General features: G+C 37.0%; 1 protein-coding gene across 1 annotated transcript in view; it reads right to left on the minus strand.

Moving 5' to 3' along the window:
- Window positions 1-22,879, minus strand: part of LOC139964081 (uncharacterized) — a 73,943-nt gene that overhangs the window by 16,774 nt on the left and 34,290 nt on the right. The window contains exons 22-44 of the mRNA XM_071965432.1: window positions 22,042-22,126; window positions 20,243-20,431; window positions 19,031-19,141; window positions 18,259-18,522; window positions 17,429-17,578; window positions 16,723-16,904; window positions 15,415-15,595; window positions 14,850-14,999; window positions 13,346-13,468; window positions 12,619-12,741; window positions 11,647-11,892; window positions 11,188-11,310; window positions 10,350-10,472; window positions 9,662-9,787; window positions 7,664-7,792; window positions 6,776-6,913; window positions 5,823-5,936; window positions 5,068-5,217; window positions 3,873-4,001; window positions 3,110-3,232; window positions 2,053-2,178; window positions 940-1,059; window positions 85-207 (exon numbers count right to left, since the gene is read on the minus strand). Coding sequence (XP_071821533.1) covers window positions 85-207; window positions 940-1,059; window positions 2,053-2,178; window positions 3,110-3,232; window positions 3,873-4,001; window positions 5,068-5,217; window positions 5,823-5,936; window positions 6,776-6,913; window positions 7,664-7,792; window positions 9,662-9,787; window positions 10,350-10,472; window positions 11,188-11,310; window positions 11,647-11,892; window positions 12,619-12,741; window positions 13,346-13,468; window positions 14,850-14,999; window positions 15,415-15,595; window positions 16,723-16,904; window positions 17,429-17,578; window positions 18,259-18,522; window positions 19,031-19,141; window positions 20,243-20,431; window positions 22,042-22,126 — 3,328 coding nt within the window. The remainder of the gene's footprint in view (window positions 1-84; window positions 208-939; window positions 1,060-2,052; window positions 2,179-3,109; window positions 3,233-3,872; window positions 4,002-5,067; window positions 5,218-5,822; window positions 5,937-6,775; window positions 6,914-7,663; window positions 7,793-9,661; window positions 9,788-10,349; window positions 10,473-11,187; window positions 11,311-11,646; window positions 11,893-12,618; window positions 12,742-13,345; window positions 13,469-14,849; window positions 15,000-15,414; window positions 15,596-16,722; window positions 16,905-17,428; window positions 17,579-18,258; window positions 18,523-19,030; window positions 19,142-20,242; window positions 20,432-22,041; window positions 22,127-22,879) is intronic.

A 22,879-nucleotide genomic window follows, 5' to 3' on the forward strand; every position in this document is an offset into this window, starting at 1 on the left:
GTATGTGAATTGGAAATACCGATTAAAAATGTGTTCACACATAATTTAGACAGAAAAAAGGATAACCAAAAACAGTGAACTTACCGGTACATTCGACTCCGTCACCTGTGAAACCTGTTTTGCATTCACATGTGAACGAGCCTTCATCGTTGGTACACGTTGCATCTATGCTACACTCTGTTTCGGGCAACGAACATTCATCAATATCTGGAAAATACGAAAAGAACGGAAATGAAAACTATAACTAGAAGTAGAAAGAATGATTTACGGCTCTTTATTAAATCCTACGCATACGGGCAATGTTGCAAGGATATTTTCATTAATTTTAAGGATTTTCAAAGTAACAAGAATCATATATTGATTTAAAAATATGGGTCGCGGTGCTCTTTAGAGTGGTCAAGTTTTTTCGGAAGTACAATCATAACGATATTGTGAAAAAAAGGCGAACAGATCTAGAAAATTTTTTACTTCAAAAGTTGCATAACATAACCCCAATTTACAAATAATCTCACTTATATATGTAGCACTTTCTTAAAGGGGAGACGACCACTTCCTCCCCGATCAACCGTTCCCTAGGCCACAACAACCACAACTGGAGGGTCACCAAGATAATAAAGGTTAAAAATTGAGGTCCCAAAACAGAAAAAAGTTTGAGTATACAAATGGAGAGTGCTAAAATGGATACGTCCTACATACTTCGAGAAGCACTAACACCTTCAAAGTCAGACTACAAAACCATATCACAAAGGAACTGCCATTGTTTTAAACAACAAACTGACAGAATTCCCTATAGTCGCAATCATAAGTATTTCCACGTAATCAACAGTTAATGTGTAATCATTCATGCTCACTTAATGAAGGAAACGTCGGTTGGATGGGGAGTCGGAAGGAGGAGGGGTGGGGATGGTAGAGACGGTAGGAATGAAGGGCTGATCTTACCGTTGCACACCCTTCCGTTTCCATCGTAACCTTCCAGACATGCGCAATCATATGAACCTATTGTGTTGGTGCATTCTGCTGAGACAGAACAGTCGTGTCCATTGTTGCATTCATCAATATCTGTTCAAAAAATGAATATTCATGACTGGTTATAGAGTAATGTATATCTTTGGGTTGGGTGCCCGAAAGACCAATGAATAGACGGATAGACACAAGGATTCAGTGGCTTAGGAAGGTACTTTTGAGTGGGTGGCTGAAGACTGATGGCCGGCCTGGGGGAGGGGTCTAAGGGGAGGGGGTGTCCCCCTCCCCTTTTGAATTTTTTGCATTTCCAGGTGTCCTCAGATGCAATTTGGTGCAATATAGCACACTTCAACACCAAATCCATTTTGTAAACTTAATTTTGTTTTTTCACCTGGCCTTAGATGCAATTTGGTGCTCCAAATGAGATTTTTATCTCATTTGGAAATGAAAAAGGGGTTTTCTGACTTGCGAAGCGGGGGGGGGGGGGGGGCGGAATGGTACTTCCGCCCCGCCCACATTTTTCACTGGGGGGCTGGCGCCCCCAGCCCCCCGGTTCCTACGCCCTTGCAAGGATTGACTGACAGACGGAAGGACAAATATCTCGACATTAATATTGTTACTAATTTGAGGATATTTAAATAGATCAACACGATGGAGAATCGGCAAAAGCAAAATAAAAACCCCCCTATACATCGGAGTCAGCTTCAAGGCCCATCCCCCAAGACCAAACCCTTCACCTTTTAATACCCATTCATCTGCAGGTTCCATAAAAAGTTGTTGTACCTACTATAAATATACTACTGAAAAGTCTCAACAATATACGTACAAAGAAACAGGAGAAACTGCCAATTGCACGAATACAAATGGCTGGTATTCGTGTTCTTTTGAAGAAAGAATTTCTGATATAGGAGTTGTGCACCTCATCATTCCAACTCACTGAATTTGACTTATATTCTTATGAATCTTAAAATGAGGACAAAAAACCTGGCTACGCGTTTGGAGGATGAGAGATGAGGTGTAGGGGGAATGCATGGGGGGGGGGAGAGAAAGGGTTAGTTGTCTCTTCATTTATATATTAACATTGTATACCTGTGCACGCAGTGTGTCCATCTCCCTCGTACCCTTTGGTACAATTACAGTTGTAATATCCAATCTCGTTTTCACAGATGGCATTATTGACACAATCATGTTCATCAGTTGTACATTCATTAATATCTGTCGTAAAAGCGAAAAAAAAGAAGCAAATCACAACATTTATGATAATAAATGACGGAAAAAAAATGTATTGGTTGTAAAGTTATTGTCGGTGAAAGTAAAGCAATTTACATGAGACAGCAATCACCGTCAAATTGATATTTAGAATAATAAATAGAAAATAATGATAATCATTTACGGCACATAGAACAAAATTGTTCATTTAGGCCTGTAGTCATACGTCGTTGATATTTGTAAGATAAGGCTATGCAACCAGAGGGTAAAATAGCTGCAATGTTTGATTGTGGACGTAATAGCTGAATAGTGGTTGTCTCAAGAATCCAATTTTTAATATTGCTACGTCATCTTAAAAATGCGAAAATTTTGATATTAGGGTTTTACATCAATAGCCAGAGATATTCATATTATAAAAGAAGTTAAATGTCTGGAAAGGTTCCACGTGTCTTAATTTGATAATTTGTAAACACATCAAAGTTAATTTTGTGAACAAAATCAACATTTAAACTACTTAAAATAGAAGCTATGTGTTAACTCCTTTGCTTAAAAAGTTGATTTCGTAATAAAGTAAAGCATGTACCCTACAAACAAAGAAGGAGTATAAACTATTAGGCACCATATCCTACCCCCTCCTTTATTATGTTTTTGGTTGGCATAATTTGGAAGTATATAGTTTATTTGTCTTGGACTGGAAGTGTTCACGGATGCCCCTTGAAATTGAGGGCACCCTTTACCCACATGAAACTTATTAGCACTTGCCTCTCTTTCCCGACTTTATCCTCATTTGCCTATTGGACAATCCGGCAACATGTATAATTACATTTGTATTCAGCGTTTTCCTTCATATTGTTATAAGAAAATTCGTGTGTGTTTAAAACTGTTAGATATATACTGTCTTAGCTTGCTTTGAATTAATACAGGGAGTCACACATACCTGTGCACACTTCACCATTGCCCGTGAAACCATCATTGCATTCACAGGTATATCCCCCATATGTGTCATTGCAGCTTGCTTCCGCGTGACACATATTATTGCCTGTATCACATTCATTTATATCTGTAAGAAAAAAATCATTGTAATTTGTGTTTTATCAAAGACATATTACATATTACAGGTTCTTAATTCTTTTCAAACCTTTTTTTTTTTTTAAGAACTGTCTCCTTTGGTATTTCGGAAATTTTCGCTAATTTGTCATTTTAGGCCTACTTTTACATATTCTTTGCACACTTATATTGATGTTAGTTTTGATAAAAATCAAATATTATTTTACATGATAAAAATATGATATCAAATATTTAAGCGATAAATGCGTCGCACGAACGATCGCTACTTAATATGTAACGGGGCTATTATTTTTATTGTTGGTTATTTCGTAATCTAAGAATGAATATGTGGTGTTTGTGTGTGTGTATGGGTGGGCGGGGGGGGGGGGGAGGGGGGGTATTAAAATTATGGATGAGCAGAATTTCAATACATTGAAAGTCCTACATTTTTTGAGTTCCTCTTTTCAAACATCAGTTTACTCGAGAATCAATGGTGTTATATTTCTGAAATTTGACTTCAAGAAATATGACTAAGAAAAGGAATGAAGAGTAGCACGTAACCAAGCAGTAGGATTGCAGACGTGAGGCCAACGTGTGTTCGCAACTCTTTTGAGAAGGCCCAGGTAAATGAATAATTGCCAGTGATTACTTACTGTCGCATTTGGTGTCCCTGGGGTTGTCAAAACCAGAACGACAACTGCACTGGTATCCGCCGACCAGATTTACACAAGTGGTTGAATTCTTTTCGCACTTATCCGTCCCAGCGGTACATTCATTTATATCTACAAGGAATAATAATAATATTCATCATCATCGTCATCGTCATCGTCATCGTCACCGTCACCACCACCACCATAGTCACCACCACCACCACCACCACCACCACCATCATCATCATCATCATCATCATCATCATCATCGTCGTCGTCGTCGTCATCATCATCATCATCATCATCATCATCATCATCATCATCATCATCATCATCATCATCATCATCATCATCATCATCATCATCATCATCATCATCATCATCATCATCATCATCATCATCATCATCATCATCATCATCATCATCATCATCATCACCACCACCATAATCACCACCAGCAACACCACCACCCCCACCACCATCATCATCATCATCATCATCATCACCACCACCACCACCACCATAATCACCACCAGCAACACCACCACCCCACCACCATCATCATCATCATCATCATCATCACCACCACCACCACCATCATCATCATCATCATCATCATAGACCAAACGAAGTGAGGTAAAGAGGGAGAGGTTGAATTAGAGGTAGAGGAAGAACGATAGTGAGCGGAAGATAAAGTGGTATAGTTACTGGTTGAGAAAAAGAAATGAACCAAAGGAGTAAGAACTAGACGTAGATAAAAGAGACAGAGGTAGATGAAGAGGTAGAGGTAGAGGCAAAGGTAGAGGTAAAGAGGAAGAGAACGATAAAGGGAAAGTGAAATAGAAACAGGAAGAGGAAGAGGAAAAAAAATTGGAGAAGGACACAAGAGAGGAAGAGAAAGAGGTCAAGTAGACGTAAAACTAAAAGTAGAGGTAAAGGAAAAGAGAAAGAGAAAGCCAAAGAGGAAAGGGACGTGAATAGGGAGAGGAAGAGAAATAGATAGAGGAATACGATGATGAATGGAAAGGGGGAGACTGATGAGGCAACAGAGAAAGAATTAGAGGAAAAGATAGAGGTAGAGGAAGTTAGAGATGTAGAGGTAGATGTAGATGGAGATGTTGAGAAAAAAGAAACGCAAAAGGGGAAGAGAAAAGAGAAGGTGGATGATGAGAGGTGGAGTACTGTCATCAAGATTCACCTTCGCATGTTCTTTTATCTACAGGATTCAGCAGAAACCCTTCTTCGCAAGAACATGTGTACCCGCCATCAATATTCGTGCATTTGGCAGATTCTCCGGATTCTTTGTAGATACACTGATGAGAGTTTTCAGTTGCACATTCATCAATATCTATCAAAAGAATGAAAAGAATGACAGACTTATCCAACTCTAGACTGTCCTCTCAGTGGCTTTTGTTCCTAGCTTATGGTAATAATCACTATCCATAGCAGATTATTAAAGTCTGCCATATGGAAATTCTACAAGATCTTGGGCTGGCATACCGGGATGGATTAAAGAGGTAAAGTTGTATCTTGTATCCTGCATAGCGTGTTGCTGACTTCTATATGACTGATTCACCTCGACTGTAGCTAGCACAGTCATTGATCAATTCACATATCAGGAATTAACTTCATTTACAGACTAATCCCTTAGTTGTATTGAACAACTCTGCTTTACTATACTTATTCACAGGGTTTATGAGACGATGGATCATCCATGGTGATATATGAACCGAGGACACCTATGTGTAAAGAAGGCTATTAAGCTTTCACTATATCCACTAATTCCACAATGGTGCAGGAACGAATTCAACTTAACTTATAATGTATGGAAGATGTGTAAACAAATTGTGTGTAGTAGGCATTGGTAGTTTATATGTCCAATACGGTACTATGGCCTAATTCTTATGTACAGCGATGAATAGAAAGATGATTGTAAAGAATGCCTTGACCTACCTGTGCAAGATGTGTCATTATATGGCTTGTAACCACGGAAACAGGCGCACTTTTCAGTTCCATCAACATAACAAACTGCATTCGTACATGACCCACTACTGCAGGACTCAACGGCTGTGGGATAGGCAAGGAATGTAATTCAATAAGAGGAAAAACCAAAAACAAAGCAACAATACTTATTTTAGGAACGTACCTTGCTGTTTAATGCAACAGGCCAAGTACAGGGTTAGGGTAGGGGTGGGGGGGCTTGGCCCTGACCCACTAGACTACCACCCCTCAGAATCGATACTTAGAATGAATGAAAGCTAGCTTGGACTCAGTCGCATTTCGCAAAGATGTCGGGTGGGTAGTTAGACATACTCCCACCTCAATGGTTATTCGGGGGATCCTTTACATAGCCAATCGGGGAAGAAGATCATTCGTTCGTGCCTAAACCCCTAATATGCTACCTATTTTATAGTCTAAAATAGGACCCATAATGCCTCAGTTGAAGTCTAAAGTTTGAATTTGTTCTTTAGGAACCCAAGATTGATTAATTTGTTATTTTTGTTTCTTTCTTTTCTTGTTCTATCTGCAATAAAATGATAATCTAATCAAATAATTGGGTGATTCCATAATCACTAGGCAAAACTACTACTACTACTACTACTACTACTACTACTACTACTACTACTACTACTACTACTACTACTACTACTACTACTACTACTACTACTACTACTACTACTACTACTACTACTACTACTACTACTACCACCACCACTACTACTACTACTACTACTGTATACTACTACTACTACTACTACTGTATACTACTACTACTACTACTACTACTACTACTACTACCACTTCTACTACTACTACTACTACGACTACTACTACTACTGTTACATTTCTTAAATTTAAACAACCGAATAATAATGCACTTATAGTCAGTATGTTTCAAAACTTACGTTCACATTCGCTGGAATCTGTCAAAATAAATCCTTCTTCACAGCTACAAATGTATCCAAGAGGATTCTCCGAACTGACAATGGTATTGTCACAAAGTTGGTCACAATTATCCAGATCCAGAAAACATTCATCTACATCTGGATTAATAAAAACAAACAGCAACAAAGAGATGAAAAAATAGCAATAATAATAATAATAACAACAATAATAATAATGGTCATAAGAATGATAATTGTAATACTACTACTACTACTACTGTATACTACTACTACTACTACTACTACTACTACTACTACTACTACTACTACTACTACTACTACTACAACTACTACTACTACTACTACTACTGTATACTACTACTACTACTACTACTGTATACTACTACTACTACTACTACTACTACTACTACTACTGTATACTACTACTACTACTACTACTACTACTACTACTGCTACTGCTACTGCTACTGCTACTACTACTACTACTACTACTACTACTGTATACTACTACTACTACTACTACTACTACTACTACTACTACTACTGCTACTGCTACTGCTACTGCTACTGCTACTGCTACTACTACTACGACTACTACTACTACCACTACCACTACTACTAATAATAATAATAAAAATAATAAAAACAACAACAATAATAATCATAATAATAATAATAATAACTACAATACTAATAATAATGATGATGTTGAAACAGTCCTACATAAGTATGTTTGTATCATATAGAAAAAAATGCAAAATATTTCTAAAAATTTAAAATCCTTTTTTGAATTATGAGTCTATCAACTATAGTTAATTCTGTTTTAGATTTTTTTAGTTGGCAAGAGAATAATGAAAAGATTGAAGCAAAATATGACTATTCATATACCTTCACATAAATTCGGATCTAGTACGATGGGTTGATAACCTGTCATACAGGAGCAGGAGAATCCACCGACTGTGTTGGTACAGATCTGGGCACAATCATTCGTGACATTACTCACGCATTCGTCAATATCTGCACATTAGGAGATATTTGTGTGTAGAGATGTAAATAATCATTAATTCATGAAAATATTGAATTGAAAAGATATAATAAAAACAGATTAATAACATTTAAGATACCAGCTAAATTCTGGTTAAATTTGATTCAGTATGCCTGATGTATATAGCTATACTATGCTGCTACTTATGTGACTAATTAATGTGAACACTTCATTTACTTTACTGTTGCCAAATGCAATTACAAAATACCATCAAATTGATATCTTTACTATGAGGATGTGGTTTTGATGTTAAAGATGAAAAGAAAGGAAGCCGAACATTCAGGAAAACATGGCTTGCAAAATTTGTTATGTGTTTTGGGATCCTTTCGATGTTTTATAGTTTTAATTAACATAATTGCCATTTAAGAAAATTTGAACTAGTCGCACCTGCGCATTGCGAAATGTAGTTCTAGCATGAAATTGGAATGAGCATGCTAATAATTCAAATGTCCAAAAATCTAATCTTTTTAAAAATAAAAATCTCCAGTTTTGTTCGTGTTTTTCTTTTTTCTTTTCAGACTGCCAAACAAGGATACAGTTGAATCTAACAATCCCACATTCCGATTACAGGTGACCACATTTGGCAGTTTTGTAGCATATTGCTAGCATTATTTGATGCCTTTCAAAGTACTGACATTATTCGGCTCCATCCGGTGAATCTATTAATAAAATAGCATGATTGGCAACGAATATAGATTGATCATCCAACGTGTCTACTTGATAATTTCAAGAAATTCTAATTACAATTTCCATGTGTATTTTGTGTGACAATTGTTCTTATAGTTCTATAGTTCTATATTTCTATATTTTCTTTCTCCTTTCTCCTTTCTCCTTTTTCTTGTGTGGGAGGGGGGGGGGGCTGGAGGGAGGGGGGTATTCACTCTATATTAAAGTCCCATCGCTAGGGAATATCCATATGCAATGTTCTCCGATGTGAAGGATATATGAGTAAGAAGTGTGATTTGTTGTTCATGTTCTAATATACGTTATATACTTATAATTAACGATAATATAGACTACACACCACCAGTTGGGACAATTTTTTTCTTTACCGTAGTGTTCTGTCCCCCTTCGGAGTACTCGTACTGTCAGTACGAGCAGTATGAATATCATGTTTCTATCAGATCAAGATAAGGAACTGTTTGTACTGTCAATACCAGTGCAATTGAGAGCATGAAATTGGAGTACAGTTTAGAGAGGTATTAGCATTAAAATCAGATCAACGTTAGTAAATGTTTGTACTGTCAATATGAGTGCTTTGAAGCATGGTATAAGAGTACAGTTTTAGAGTGGTATTTGCCATTCGGAAATTGTCCCAACTGGATGGAAGTCATCTTCTTGCTTTGAATATTCATATGGAAGTCATCTTTTTGCTTTGAATATTCATAGTTTGAATAAAGAATATTTCAGGCTGACGAAAAATAAGAGGGCAGTATTTCTATTTCACAAACTTTTGGAATATTAGACAATTATTTTCTTTGCTTTTTTTGCAATTTTAATTGACGACATCTCATTCAGTTTTCTATTGGTTATGTAGGTGCAATTCTAGAACTCATTAGCTATATATAAACAAAAAGCCCTTCTCCACCCCCACACAAAAATAATCATAATAATTGTCATTTAGCCTTTGAAGAAGATCCTGCTAGGATCGAAACGTCAGGCCAACTTACTTTTACCATTCTCCTACACAGGCTCTCTAGTGGATAAGCCAGTTTGCAACAGTTTTATTTTACTTTGACAAAAAAAAATATGAGAAAAATGAAAAAGCATAAGAAAGGAACTGTAAAAAAAAAATTTGCTAACGTAATTACAATTATGATGAATTTCTTTTTAATACTAACCATTGCAGATGGTTCCATCTCCCGTATAACCTCTACTACAGGCACACTGAAACGAGCCCTCAGTATTAATGCAAAATGCGAATGTTGTGTCACAGTTATCTGCTCCGGTCTCACATTCGTTTTCATCTTTTTAATAAAAACAAAAAGATCATTATTATTATAAGAAACACAAATGGTGTTAAACAACAGACATTATAATCAGTATATAAGATTTCTTCTCCAATTTATGTCAAACGTATTGTGTCTAGATAAGAATAGATGGTTACAGAGGCGTCTGGACCAGATTTTCAAAATAAGTCATAATAAATATCTTATGCTTTTGCAAAACTGCAAGTTCTGAGCCTAGAAAGGACCATTAATTAAATTTGACATTATGTAAATAGATCCATCGATAGCCAAACGTCGCACCGTATAGGGACAGTAATGTCACTCCCCCCCCTTTTTTCGCACTTTTCATTCTTCTTTAAGTATACTATTAAAGAGAGGAAATATATTATTCTGTATCTCATATTTCCTCCCCCCCCCTATCTTTCTCCACATATTCCCCTCAGTTGTATAGTTTTAAGTACTGTACTGTAATTACTTGTTCGTTGTTTTGTTCTGATGAGGCTTACTGGTGCAATTGATTCTATTTGTAGAGTATGTGGAAATGATAATTACAGTTGATTATTTGGATAATGAAACTCACCAATGCAAGATATTCCATCACCAACGTAGCCATCGTTGCAGCTACATTGATATGATCCTTCCGAATTCGAGCATGTAGCATTGGATGAACAGGGTACGGTAGATAGAGCGCATTCATCAATGTCTGACAAACAATAATAATAATAATAACAATGATAAAAATATGAATTGCAAAAATCGTTTCATAAATTAGTGAACGAGGTGTAATGGTACGAAGTTTGAAGTAATATCGCTATCGTAAATCCACGTTAGTATAGCAATAGTACCTCATACGAGGATACTAGAGAAGGAGGGGGGAGGAGGGGTAAACACTCTTTCCACGCTATTCAAAAGTGGTTATTAATAATTATTAATTAATAGTAATTAGTAAATAATACATGCTTGAATATATTTAGCATCCGTCTGTTCGTCCATCCATCTATCCATTCATCCTTCCATCTGTCTATTTATTTATAAATTATTAGTTTAGTTAATGAATTGTAGCATTCTATTATTATATTCCTCTAATTAAGTTATCTTCTAATTAGAGAATATTTAGAGAATTAGAGAATTATTGAATGATACAATTTTATTATATCAATTACTCAATGTTTCCATACCAATGTTCTGATAGTTAAATACCATGGATTATAAGAAATTAGTTTGTTTAGAGAATGATCTAGTTTAACCATATGTCATAATTAATTAATCAGAGGATCAAACGTACTAAGAGAATTAATTATAGTTATGTACCATGGATTATAAGAAATTTCTGTAAGAGAATGATACAAATATTGTCAATCACGCATCGACACAACCAACGAATAAGGTTTTAACATTTGTGCTATGAATATTCATACCATCGCATGTCTTCCCATCTCCAGTGAAACCAATTTCGCAGCGACAATCATAAGATCCTACATTGTTGAAGCATTCACTGTTAGGGTGGCATTCATCCTCACCAAGGTCACACTCATTTACATCTAGTGAAGATAAAGAAATATAATTATAATATATATATATATATATATATATATATATATATATATATATATAAACGTAATTATCTAAGTTATTTTTCAGATAGTTGCACCAATATCTCTAAACGGCATTGGGTTACGTATTCCACCAAAAAGTGGACAGCAAAAGATAAACTGTTTTAATTGCTCAGAGATGTTCCTTCTTCAACTGAATATAACAAGTATTTTTCGATTGTTGTTTAATTAAGATTTTGGTTACTTATTTAGCCTAGACATTTCTTCTTCATTTGTTTACGGAATGCCAAACTCTAGAGCAAAGTGCTTGAGAAGTATGCTAACCTTTACAGGAGACGCCATCATCTAGTGTGAATCCTTCCTCACACGTGCACTTGTAACTGCCTTCGGTATTCGTACAGCTCGCTCTGTAGTGGCAGCCGTTATAACCTTCGCATTCATTGATATCTGTACACGTCTTACCGTCACCTGTCCAACCAGTGTCACAGGTACAAGTATAACTGCCAATACCATCGATGCAGGTGGCGTGGGCTCCACAGTCACTCAACTGTCCGCTGCATTCATCAACGTCTGGTTTGGAAAATCAAATTAAAAATGTGAAAGCGTAAGGACACGTGTGTTCCAACAAGCGCGCTGCAACTATAATTATGAGCAAAGGGTGGTGGTGGGGTGGGGTTGAGGGTGCAATCGAAAAGTGAGCTGAGGGAGGGGGGGGGGTGGCGCACGATTATGTTTCAGCCACTTGTTCAATTATATGGATGCTGCCCTCTAAATGAATCCTTTGAATGTATTAGCAATAGGAGAACCAGTCAATCATATAATCAATTTTTCTGTTTCATATTCAGTACAAATTTTCATCTTTGGCTTATGGGTTATCTTTTGTGAAGAACAATTCCTCAAAACAGCTAAGGAAAGTCTTGCTCCTTTTTGGGAGATATTATATTTCAAAAAGTCATGTCTGGGAGCTATCATTTTTGTTAATCTGTGATGTCTCGACACGGAATCTAGCGACTTCATTAGGGAAATGAAAAATGCAACTGCAATATTGTGTAAAGATAACATAAATCTGTGATATCTTCTAAAAATGCAATAAGATTTTTCTTCTTACTACTGTTTTGGAAAGTTGTTCACCATTGGCATATCTATCATATAGACCAATAATAATAATAATAATCGTAGGGCTTGTGTCGCCCTCACAAAATAATGACATTTTTTTCTCCCTCTGTTATATAACCTATAAATCGCAACGTTAATCATAAAGTAAGATGTAACCGTTTTGCAGACAATAAAACTTACTAGTACAGTTCTTTCCATCGCCTTCATAACCAGCTATGCAAGCACAAACAAACGACCCTGCTACATTAGTACAGATGGCATTGGCATCACAGTCATCTAGGTTCTCCTCACATTCATTAATTTCTAGAACAAAAATCAAGTTTATCGGATCGATCACATTATTATAATTATGCAGGCATTTTGTTTTGCATATGAAAGTGTGAATGTCAATTCAAAACGCAAAAAAAAAAAAACGCAAATAAAAGTTTAGTACTCGCGAAGGGCTTCCTGTCTCTCTTTGTACACTGATAAAGAAACGCATTGTAAAATTAACAAAAGATATATTTTGCACAAAATTGAACATTTTCAAGAGAAACTGCATCATGCTTCGAGTCTATTACAAAAAAAAAATAACCAAAACGACCTTGCCTCAAGATAAAGTTAGAATTTGAAAATTACATTTTTCAATTCCCATCCCACCCACCTCAGCCCCCTAACCCCCACCCCCTCCCACCGGAAAGGCGCAGTGTGACAAGAATAGAGGGAAGGAGCACCTCTTGTTCCTTCCCTTATGTGAAGAAAAAAAAAAGAAAGAAAGAAAATGTGTATAAAATATAATTTTATTTTAATTTATTAATACAATGAACAATAGACATTCAAAACCGTAGATCATCTGCGAAACTAGATATACTTAATAATGGCGAGGAGATCTATGGTGTGTCGTGTTAATGTCAACCTATATACTTACCTTCACAATTGCGCCCGTCGCCACGGTAACCAATATTACAAGTACAATTGAATGAGCCCTCGGTATTTTCACACGTGGCATCTGAATCACAAGGTTTCTCTGCACTATCACATTCATCAATATCTACCAAAAATTCAATTGATATAGAAAAGGAGACATTATCATTTCAATATTTGGATAGTTAAATATAAAAATGAAATACAGCGTGTGTGATACTTTGCAAACTTAAACGGTTATAAGATTAGTATGGCAGCCAGAGTGCTGTGCGCAGCCTAACCAACGATGCCATACTATATCGTTGGGCGCATGCATGGGTAGTAAACTATATAGGCTTATATTATACTCGTAGTTCATTAGTTTTTTGACTGTGTAGTTTCCTATTAGAACAGCTAAACAGTCATATCCCGTTACTGGCAGAGTGAACAGGAGTGATAGTGATATCCCGTTTAATACTGACTGAGTGAACAGCAGTGATAGTCATATCCCGTTTAATACTGACTGAGTGAACAGCAGTGATAGCCATATCCCGTTTAACACTGACTGAGTGAACAGCAGTGATAGTCATATCCCGTTTAATACTGACTGAGTGAACAGCAGTGATAGTCATATCCCGTTTCATACTGACTGAGTGAATAGCAGTGATAGTTATATCCCGTTTAATACTGACTGAGTGAACAGCAGTGATAGTCATATTCCGTTTCATACTGACCGTGTTAACAGAAGTGATAGTCATATCCCGTTTCATACTGACCGAATGAACAGCAGTGATAGTTATATCCCGTTTCATACTGACCGAATGAACAGCAGTGATAGTCATATCCCGTTTTATACTGACCGAATGAACAACAATGATAGTAATATCCTGTTTCATACTGACCGAGGGAACAGCAGTGATTATCATATCCCGTTTCATACTGACCGAGGGAACAACAGTGATTATCATATCCCGTTTCATACTGACCAAGTGAACAACAGTGATAGTCATATTTCATACTGAATGAGTTTTGTGCAGTACTACCAGCCTCACAATACTGGATTATCTTTGATCTTAACGTTGTGTTTACAAGATCATGTTGCTTTAAGGGCTAACCAAATAATGAACATGAAAGCAAAGACGGAACCAAAGTTCTAAACATGTAAGTTTGACATAACCCTTCTCCTCACCCCTTGACCAACGTCTGTCTGGGCAAACGTTCAGTCGAGGGACATTTTTAAAATTCCAAAAGTGTTTATTAGCACAACTTACTTTCAGACCTTATTATAGATCTAATTCAGAATGCAGCATGTAACGTCTAAACTTTGAGATTCAACCAACCCACAGACACACTCCACTCATTTGGAAACGTTTTGACCTACCTACAGTCCTTCCACAAAAGTTCAAATCCTACCTTACTTAGGCGGAGGAAATTTGCTCCCCCCCCCTTATTTGAAATCCTGTGTACATCACTGGTACCCCCACTCCCATAATTTCCCATAATTCTACACCTCTTTGACTGTACTATACCTGTGCAGGTTCGCATATCTGGTCCCAATGTGTAACCTTCACTGTTGCATGTGCATGTGTAACCTCCTTCTTTGTTGACACAATTGTGTTCACAAGCTGGACCGCCTTCTTCCGCTGTATTGTTTGCCCAAGCTGTGCATTCGTCGAGATCTTAGAGAAACAAATGATAAAGTTGAAAATTTAAAATTATATTAACGGTTAAGTGAATACTGCACTATAGGTGGCAGAATTTGTAATTTTTTTTTATAATTTTTTAAATTTATTTGATTATAAAAAAGAATTATTCAAACTTTTAACGAACATTCATGACCTTTTCGTAATAGTCGAGACATCAGGAAACAAATCACAATATATATGCCAAACAGCTCCATTTCATCAAGAGATCCCTAATTTCAATAATAATGTTCAGGCCCTTTCATATGCCAGTCTTCTTACTGTTTTTTTTTCTCAATTGCTAACGCTACTGCTCGAGTGACGTCATCTTAACCAACGAACTTAAAATTTTGACAATAATAAATTTTAAAATATTTTTGGAAGTAATGGTTATATTAATGAATATACATACCGTAACATTTCTCCCCGTCCCCTGTTAACCCTGGAGGACATGGCCCACATCTGAACCCATCACTAGGAGGTTCGTCATCAAAACAAGGGACTTCGATATAACACGGATCATCCTGACAAGCGTTATAATTATCCTCACATGTGTCTCCAGCCCAGCCTTCATCGCAAACACATACCACTACCTGTTAAATAATAATATTATTATTAATAGAATTCATAGAATTATTCTCAAATGTATTAGTGAACATCATGTTCGAAACTGCCAGAGCAGCAGTATTCAGTGTGGAGTCAGAGAAAAGACAGAAGGCAAGAAGGTAATTGCTATTCCATAACGTCATTACAATTCCATCGGCGTATGCATTAACCTGGACCGAGTATATCAATGAGGAGACGTACCGAGCATGGAGGGTCATGTGACATGCTCCCCTGTGGTATACTCAACTCTTGAATGTTTATTCTACAACAAATTATGTCCTGATCTCATGATAACTATACCACATTCTTTGTGAAGCTAACCGAACAATGGAATCTATAGCTCAGTGGCAACATCTTTCCAAACTTTACCGCGTTTTCACTCCAAACTTGCTATTCTGAGCATTTTCTTTCAGACAGTCTAACTGCAACTGGAACGCAAGCAGCTTATCGGGCCGCGTAAAATTTATTCCTAGGACGAATAAGGGCATCGCCCAATCAAATCCCTAGATTTCAAACATGTGACGCTTTTTCGAAAAACATGTTCTGAATCTCTCTTCCTAGTTTTGACCCCAGATTATGAACGACAATCCTTCATTTTTGAAGGAAATGGAACCCTAACCTACTTTCTAAACCCTTACTCTGATTTCAAACGAATTTGTAAATTCCTGAAAAACCTGAAACCCTTATTCGTCCTAGGGAAAAAAATCAGGCTATCGGATAGGCCGGTAAACAGGTGTACATAAACACGAGGAGCAGACGACAGGATTCGTTGTTCCTTGGCAACACAAGGCTCTGTGCCGGTTTTGCACGTATTGATAGGTGTGACCGCCGAGAGCTAAGACAGAACACGCGACTTGAGGGAACAGTGGAAGTCCAAGCACTTCACAGTATATATGGTGTGTATAGAATTAGGGCGTGATAACGCATGCCATGTGCTCCTTTAACGGTCACACTACGATGAGGTTCCACATCAGTTGTACGTGATGAAAGACTGGGATGAGGGCTGTGGGAGTAGGATGTGGGGGAGGGGTGTGGACGTAGTGACATAATTAACATTAGACAGCAAGCATTACGTTAATAAATTCACACACGTTGTTCATATTTAATAACTTACAGCGAATTTTTCTTCCAATAGGTTGACTTCCTCTATGTATTCGCCGTAGCTACAGATTCCATTTCCACACTCACAGAGTTTGATGATTGGTTGCAGTACGGTGGAAGCTGACTTTGAATCAGTCGCTTTTATGATCAATGTCGATGTATCCATACTTGTTGGAGTCCAAGTCACAACACCCTCTTTTAATGAAAATTTTATTTTTAATAAAAAATTGAAAGCATATCCATGTAAAGTTTTAAATTATAAAAGAAGAAAGTTTCAAGAAATACATGAATGTTTTCAATTATATAATATATATTGAAAATGATAGAGAATACTGCAAATTGGTTTATAATCGCTCCCCTACCCCTACACAAAACAAATAATAACATTTGTGGTAATTCCCAATTGGGTTTTAATTAATCCTGCAATGACTAAAGGGTATTCCTCGGTTTTTTTTTTCTTCCATCGAATATATAATTATAGTTTTTCTGAGCTTATAGCCACTGATGGAATAACGTTTGCGTAAAGTGCTGCCGGAGCCTGAAAAACTCCACCGGCGGTCATACGATGGCTTAAGATGCCCTCACGAATGGCCCGATGTTTTTACGATCAGAGCCGAATTTGAACATTTTCTCTATCGTGTGTCCATCTGGTGTCAACTTCGGGACAGTGTGACGCCAGCATAAGTTTCTTCCACGAAAAGCAAGTGCATATTACTTACCTTGACTGATTGAAGCTCCAGAGGGGGCTTCAACTAACGATAGTATATAGCTGTCATCAACTGTCTCCTCAACCGTTACAGAGTAGGACACTGGCATGCCAAGTTCTGCTTCAAGGATCGCTTTGCCGGTAATGTTCGGAGGAAAGTTTTCTGGTAAAACGAAAAAAAAAAAAAAAAAAAAACGATTTTCTTTTTTTTCAGTTCGTTTACATAAATTATAATTAAACTACAATGTAATACAAACATATTAGAAAGGAAAATGAAAAGAGAAGTTGTCATTGTAAAATATATATACATGGTAGCCTATATGTTAAGATAAGTGTTTGTTTCACTGTTGCTGTTTCTGTTCCTTCCTGAAGGAATTTTGCTGTACTAGTAAAGCCAGCCACTTTGATTGATGATCATCCAATGATTTAATCGGTAATATCTCAAAAAAAAACAACAACAAAAAAACAACGAAAACCCCCCTACAACAAATTAACAAAGCAAAAAAGCAAATCCGAAACGACAGTCCTGAAAGGTCAGTTTAATTGGGGGGGGGGTGGGTGGGGAGGGGGTTCAAGTGATAGGACGTGCTGTCAAGGTCTACTTCACATGTCGAATGTAATGTTGTGCATACGCAGTTGTCCTTAAACAGATGGAGACAAGGGAAGAATTGGGACGGCCAACATGTACCGGCCCGGCCGCGAATGCCGTTGGTTTCACAGCAAAATGCGCCTCTTGTTTCAAAGATGTCAGCTATACGCCGACTGGACGAATACGCTGATGGGGTTATCATTCATGGCGTGCACACTCCGACCCTGTTTCAGAGGCTAATTAGGTTGACCTACCTAATTGTTTGCTTCCTTCGTCCAAGCTTTCGCTCGAAGATTTGGTTTGTTCACTAACAGTGAGACTCTTGGCTGCAAACCCATCATACCGGCATTCTATATTCGCACCGCAGGTAGCGTCAATATCATCAAACAGTTGCCGGTTATCTGCTTTCGTTTGGCTTTCCAGGTCATCCAGGAAATAAGGCGTGAAACTCTCACCGTTGTAGTCGGAATAAGATCCGTCGCGGTAGTCAAACAAAGACTCATTCTCAAAGATTTTCCCTACAAGAATAAAATGAAAGATTATTATATATTTTTTATTTTTCCGTGTATGCTACAACTAGATATCCATCACGGCTTCTCTTGTTCGACTCAAAATTTTGGTAAGCTTTGTTTTCAAATATTTACAGATCGACAGTTTATATATAATCCTGTTGACAAGTGGCATAATTACAAAAACTCTCTGGTTTTGGGTATTTACGAATGACGATACTTACCTGCGTCTCCTATACACACGCACTCCGATCTACCATGAACCAGAAAATATCTAGTAGCTAACTTGCAAGGAGCTGTTGTGAAACAGTAATCGTTTCACAAGGGTTTGTTGCATTTAAGTCGACACTCTTTACCCTTTTAGTCGACATTGTAACACATATTTGTTAATTTCGAGCTCTCCCTCCCCCTCCCCCTTCCCTCCAATTTTTAGAATTCAACATTATGAGCATGCGCAAATTAATTTATGTCTGATTTATGACTGAATGCTTGCGGCAATTATTGATTTGGTTCTTACATGTTTCACCGAATTGAAATAGTTCACTCTCGGTGTAGTTGGTGCCAGCCTTTTCCTGGATGGAGCCATCTCTCCTCGTGATATCATCCACCATGTTACCGTTCCAAACACCTGATAGAAATAATATAAAATAAATAAAAAACAATAGAAAACAAGACTCTTTGAATTTATACTGGTTTCATCCTGCCCCGCTTTTTTTGTATATATATATATATATATATATATATATATATATATATATATATATATATATATATATATATATATATATATATGTATATATATATATATATATATATATATATATATATATATATATATATATATATATATTCTAAAATATATTTGTTTCTTTTGAATCCCTTTACTGTCGAAGATTGCAAACAGCAGGGTAGGATACTGGAATTTATAAAGGAGAGGCTGTGACCCCGCAGTCCTTCGGGTATAGGCTCAAACAGTAGGGGCGGGGTTGGGGTGAGTACTGGAGTCCTCTCTAAGTTAAAAATTATCGTTAACCAGCTTGAAGTTTAATTATCGTGTCTGTCATTGATGATAGTACGTTCGTTATTTCTTTTCTCGACACTATTGATCAATGCCTTCTTATTGACAAGCGTTCTCTGGTGTTGTGTTGGGTTACTTTATTTTTTATATTTTTACGATTACATGTCTGATGCACACCCCCCTCACTACCCCACCCCCTAGATCCCCTCCGTTTACATACAGAGTACGGTATACACGATACAAGGTTGGTTTTGGTGGGTTTTTCTTCTTGATATTGATATAAATTGTAATATTGTTGTTTGATGTTATGCCATCATTATAAGATATTGGGGTTTCTTACGGAAGTTGACATTTTTCAGTAAATTGTTTAGATAGCAAGATAATTTCTTATCAAAAATCAGAAATATGTTGGATTGCTCAGTTGCTTAAACCATGGAGCTATGAACAGACTGAACTATTGAACAATTCACTGCAAAATGTTTAATATGTCTGATAAGTTGTCAATTAAACATATTGCCGAAAACTATTCAATTGCTCAGTTGCTCCACCCGAATCAATTGTCTCCCTCACTCTCTCTACTCTCCTTCTCCCTCTCCCTCAACTCTCCCCTCTCCCCTCTCCCCTTCCCTCCCTCACCCCTTCCCCTCCACCCGAATCAGTCGTCTCCCGCCGTTCCTGCATGGATAATGAAAGTAAACATAACACACGTACCTAATAACCCGGCTGATATGCCTGTACTGAATTCCTCTGGTGCCGACAAAATCACCTCCAACATACCCGATTTGGCCTCCACTGTTATACTGAAACCTGTACTCCATGAACCCGTTAAACTGTTCGTGGTAGAATTCGACTCAAATAGCTGAAACGTTCCGTTTTCTCCGCCATCTCTGTATGCTGTATCTAAAAAGGCGTGATATAAAAAGGGATTATTTAAACTTTATAATGTAAATTCTTCCATGTTGTAGCCCTCACACTCCCCCTTGTAGATGCCGTATATTTGACTTGTAGTATACGAAGACAACAGCATGAGTATGAGTAATTCAACATCATGAGTACGTATATAATAGTATGAGTACGAATACAACAACATGAGTACGAGTACAACAACATGAGTATGAGTAATTCAACATCATGAGTACTTATAATAGTATGAGTACGAATACAACAACATGAGTATGAGTACAACAACATGAGTATGAGTAATTCAACATCATGAGTACGTATATAATAGTATGAGTACGAATACAACAACATGAGTACGAGTACAACAACATGAGTATGAGTAATACAACATCATGAGTACTTATAATAGTATGAGTACGAATACAACAACATGAGTATGAGTACAAAAACTTGAGGTCGGGTACAACAGCATCTTGAGTACGACAACAGCATGAGTGTACGGGTAGAACAACATAAGTATGAGTACAGCAGCATGAGTACGCGTACAATGGCATGAGAACAAGTACAATAGCATGATTTCAAGTACAATAGCATGATTTCGCATCAACAGTATATATGTTCCAGTACTACAACATTAGTACCAGTACAACAACATTAGTACCAGTGCAATATCATGAGTACCAGTGCAACATCATTAGTAAGAGTGCAACAACATTAGTTCGAGTACAATGACATGAGTATACCAGTGCAACATCATGAGTACAAGTACAACAATATTAGTACCAGTGCAACATATAAGTACCAGTGCAACATCATGAGTACGAGTACAACAGCATGCGCACGATTTGAATGACATGATTACAAGTACTATAGCATGATTTCGGATCAACCGCATGTAAGTTCCATTACAACAGGTTGAATTCGCCTTGGTATAAGTATAAGGGTACATAATCTTTCATTAGCATCTCTTGATTGCCAAAATAACCCTATACGAGTACAAATTCAGACAACTATGTGTTAATGCGAGTCCGACTATATGAAGACACCACAAGTATGATTATAACCTTCATGAAAAGCACTTTTCACCAAAACAAAGATTGGCCATAGATACAAAATTGTCCCTTGTTTTGGTACGTTGTCTCACAATTCCTACGCTGCTCTTAACATTTGAAAGTGTACGGAAATGATTGAGTAGGACACATTGCAATCGAAAAAATAACTTCGGGGTTCAAAGTTTCGATGTAACTGTCTCGAATTTGTTTATATATATTTGGGGGCGGAGGAGGGAGGGCCTTTCTATGAACTAACAATAGCACAAGTTTTTGCCTGAAAACACTGATCACGTGTTGGCCTATTACGGCAAGAGCCTTCAAAGTATTGAAGATTTAACCTAAATTAATTATAAAAAATAATAATAAGGAGGGTCGCAGCATAAACACCTTCTCTGTTTTTTTAACATTAGTTTATTACGTCCATGTAGTGTTACGGAGGCAGGACACTTATTCACGAATGACTGATCTTCAATTGTTACTGTTTAATACAAAAATAATGTGTTCCCTAACTTAACACTCTACTATGTCAACAAAAAAAAAAAAATCATAACTTACTATCTTTGAGCAACGTTTGGTTAAACAACTCATCGTTTATGTAAACTATAATATCTTGGCCATCCGGAGACAGATCCATTTCAACCTACCAAAACGAATAAAAAAAAAACACACACATAAAAAAAAGCATAAAAAAGGCGTGGATTAAAGATGGCGGAAATACTGACGTAAATCTTATCAAATTAAAGATGGTGGATTAAAGATGGCGGGTATACAGACGTAAATCTTACAGGATTTCATTGGGAAGAATAATAAAGTTGATATAATTTAGACAATAAAACACACTGCTATCAGCCCTGCAGGTTGAACTTTTTTCAGACTTGTAATGTTTTGAGAAAATGATCATTTAAACAAGTTAGGTTCGACAATTCATTACTGTCTGCATTTTGTAGCGACAAGCAGAATTTTCACTTGCAAGCAACAGAATGTTAGCTTTTTCAGAGCGCGGCACGCGGTTTGAGGCGAGTCTTCAATGCCTTTAAAGTGACTGGTCTTTCAGTCTTATACACACACCATTAGGTCACTTCCTCAGATACAACACAAAACTCGCTTGGAATACTGGCGCAAATGGGGTCGTTGAAATGAGACTCTCAAAAAAATAAAAAAAATAGGACGTCACATGGTGTATTCAGAGGCATATTTAGAATATAAATTAGCTGAATAATTAGGTCTAATCGAAAGTTGTACTGATAAATACTTTATTTAAATTTTAATAAAATTCCCGCAACTGAACATTTTCCCCTGACCGACGATGGAGATGGAAGCTTGCCCCCCCCCGCCAACCGCCCGCCCCCTTTTTGCGCACGCCACTTGCCCGATAGTGTGTAATCATTGGACA

This window comes from Apostichopus japonicus, chromosome 22 (genome assembly GCF_037975245.1).
Source record: "Apostichopus japonicus isolate 1M-3 chromosome 22, ASM3797524v1, whole genome shotgun sequence".
Taxonomy (NCBI): Eukaryota; Metazoa; Echinodermata; class Holothuroidea; order Aspidochirotida; family Stichopodidae; genus Apostichopus; species Apostichopus japonicus.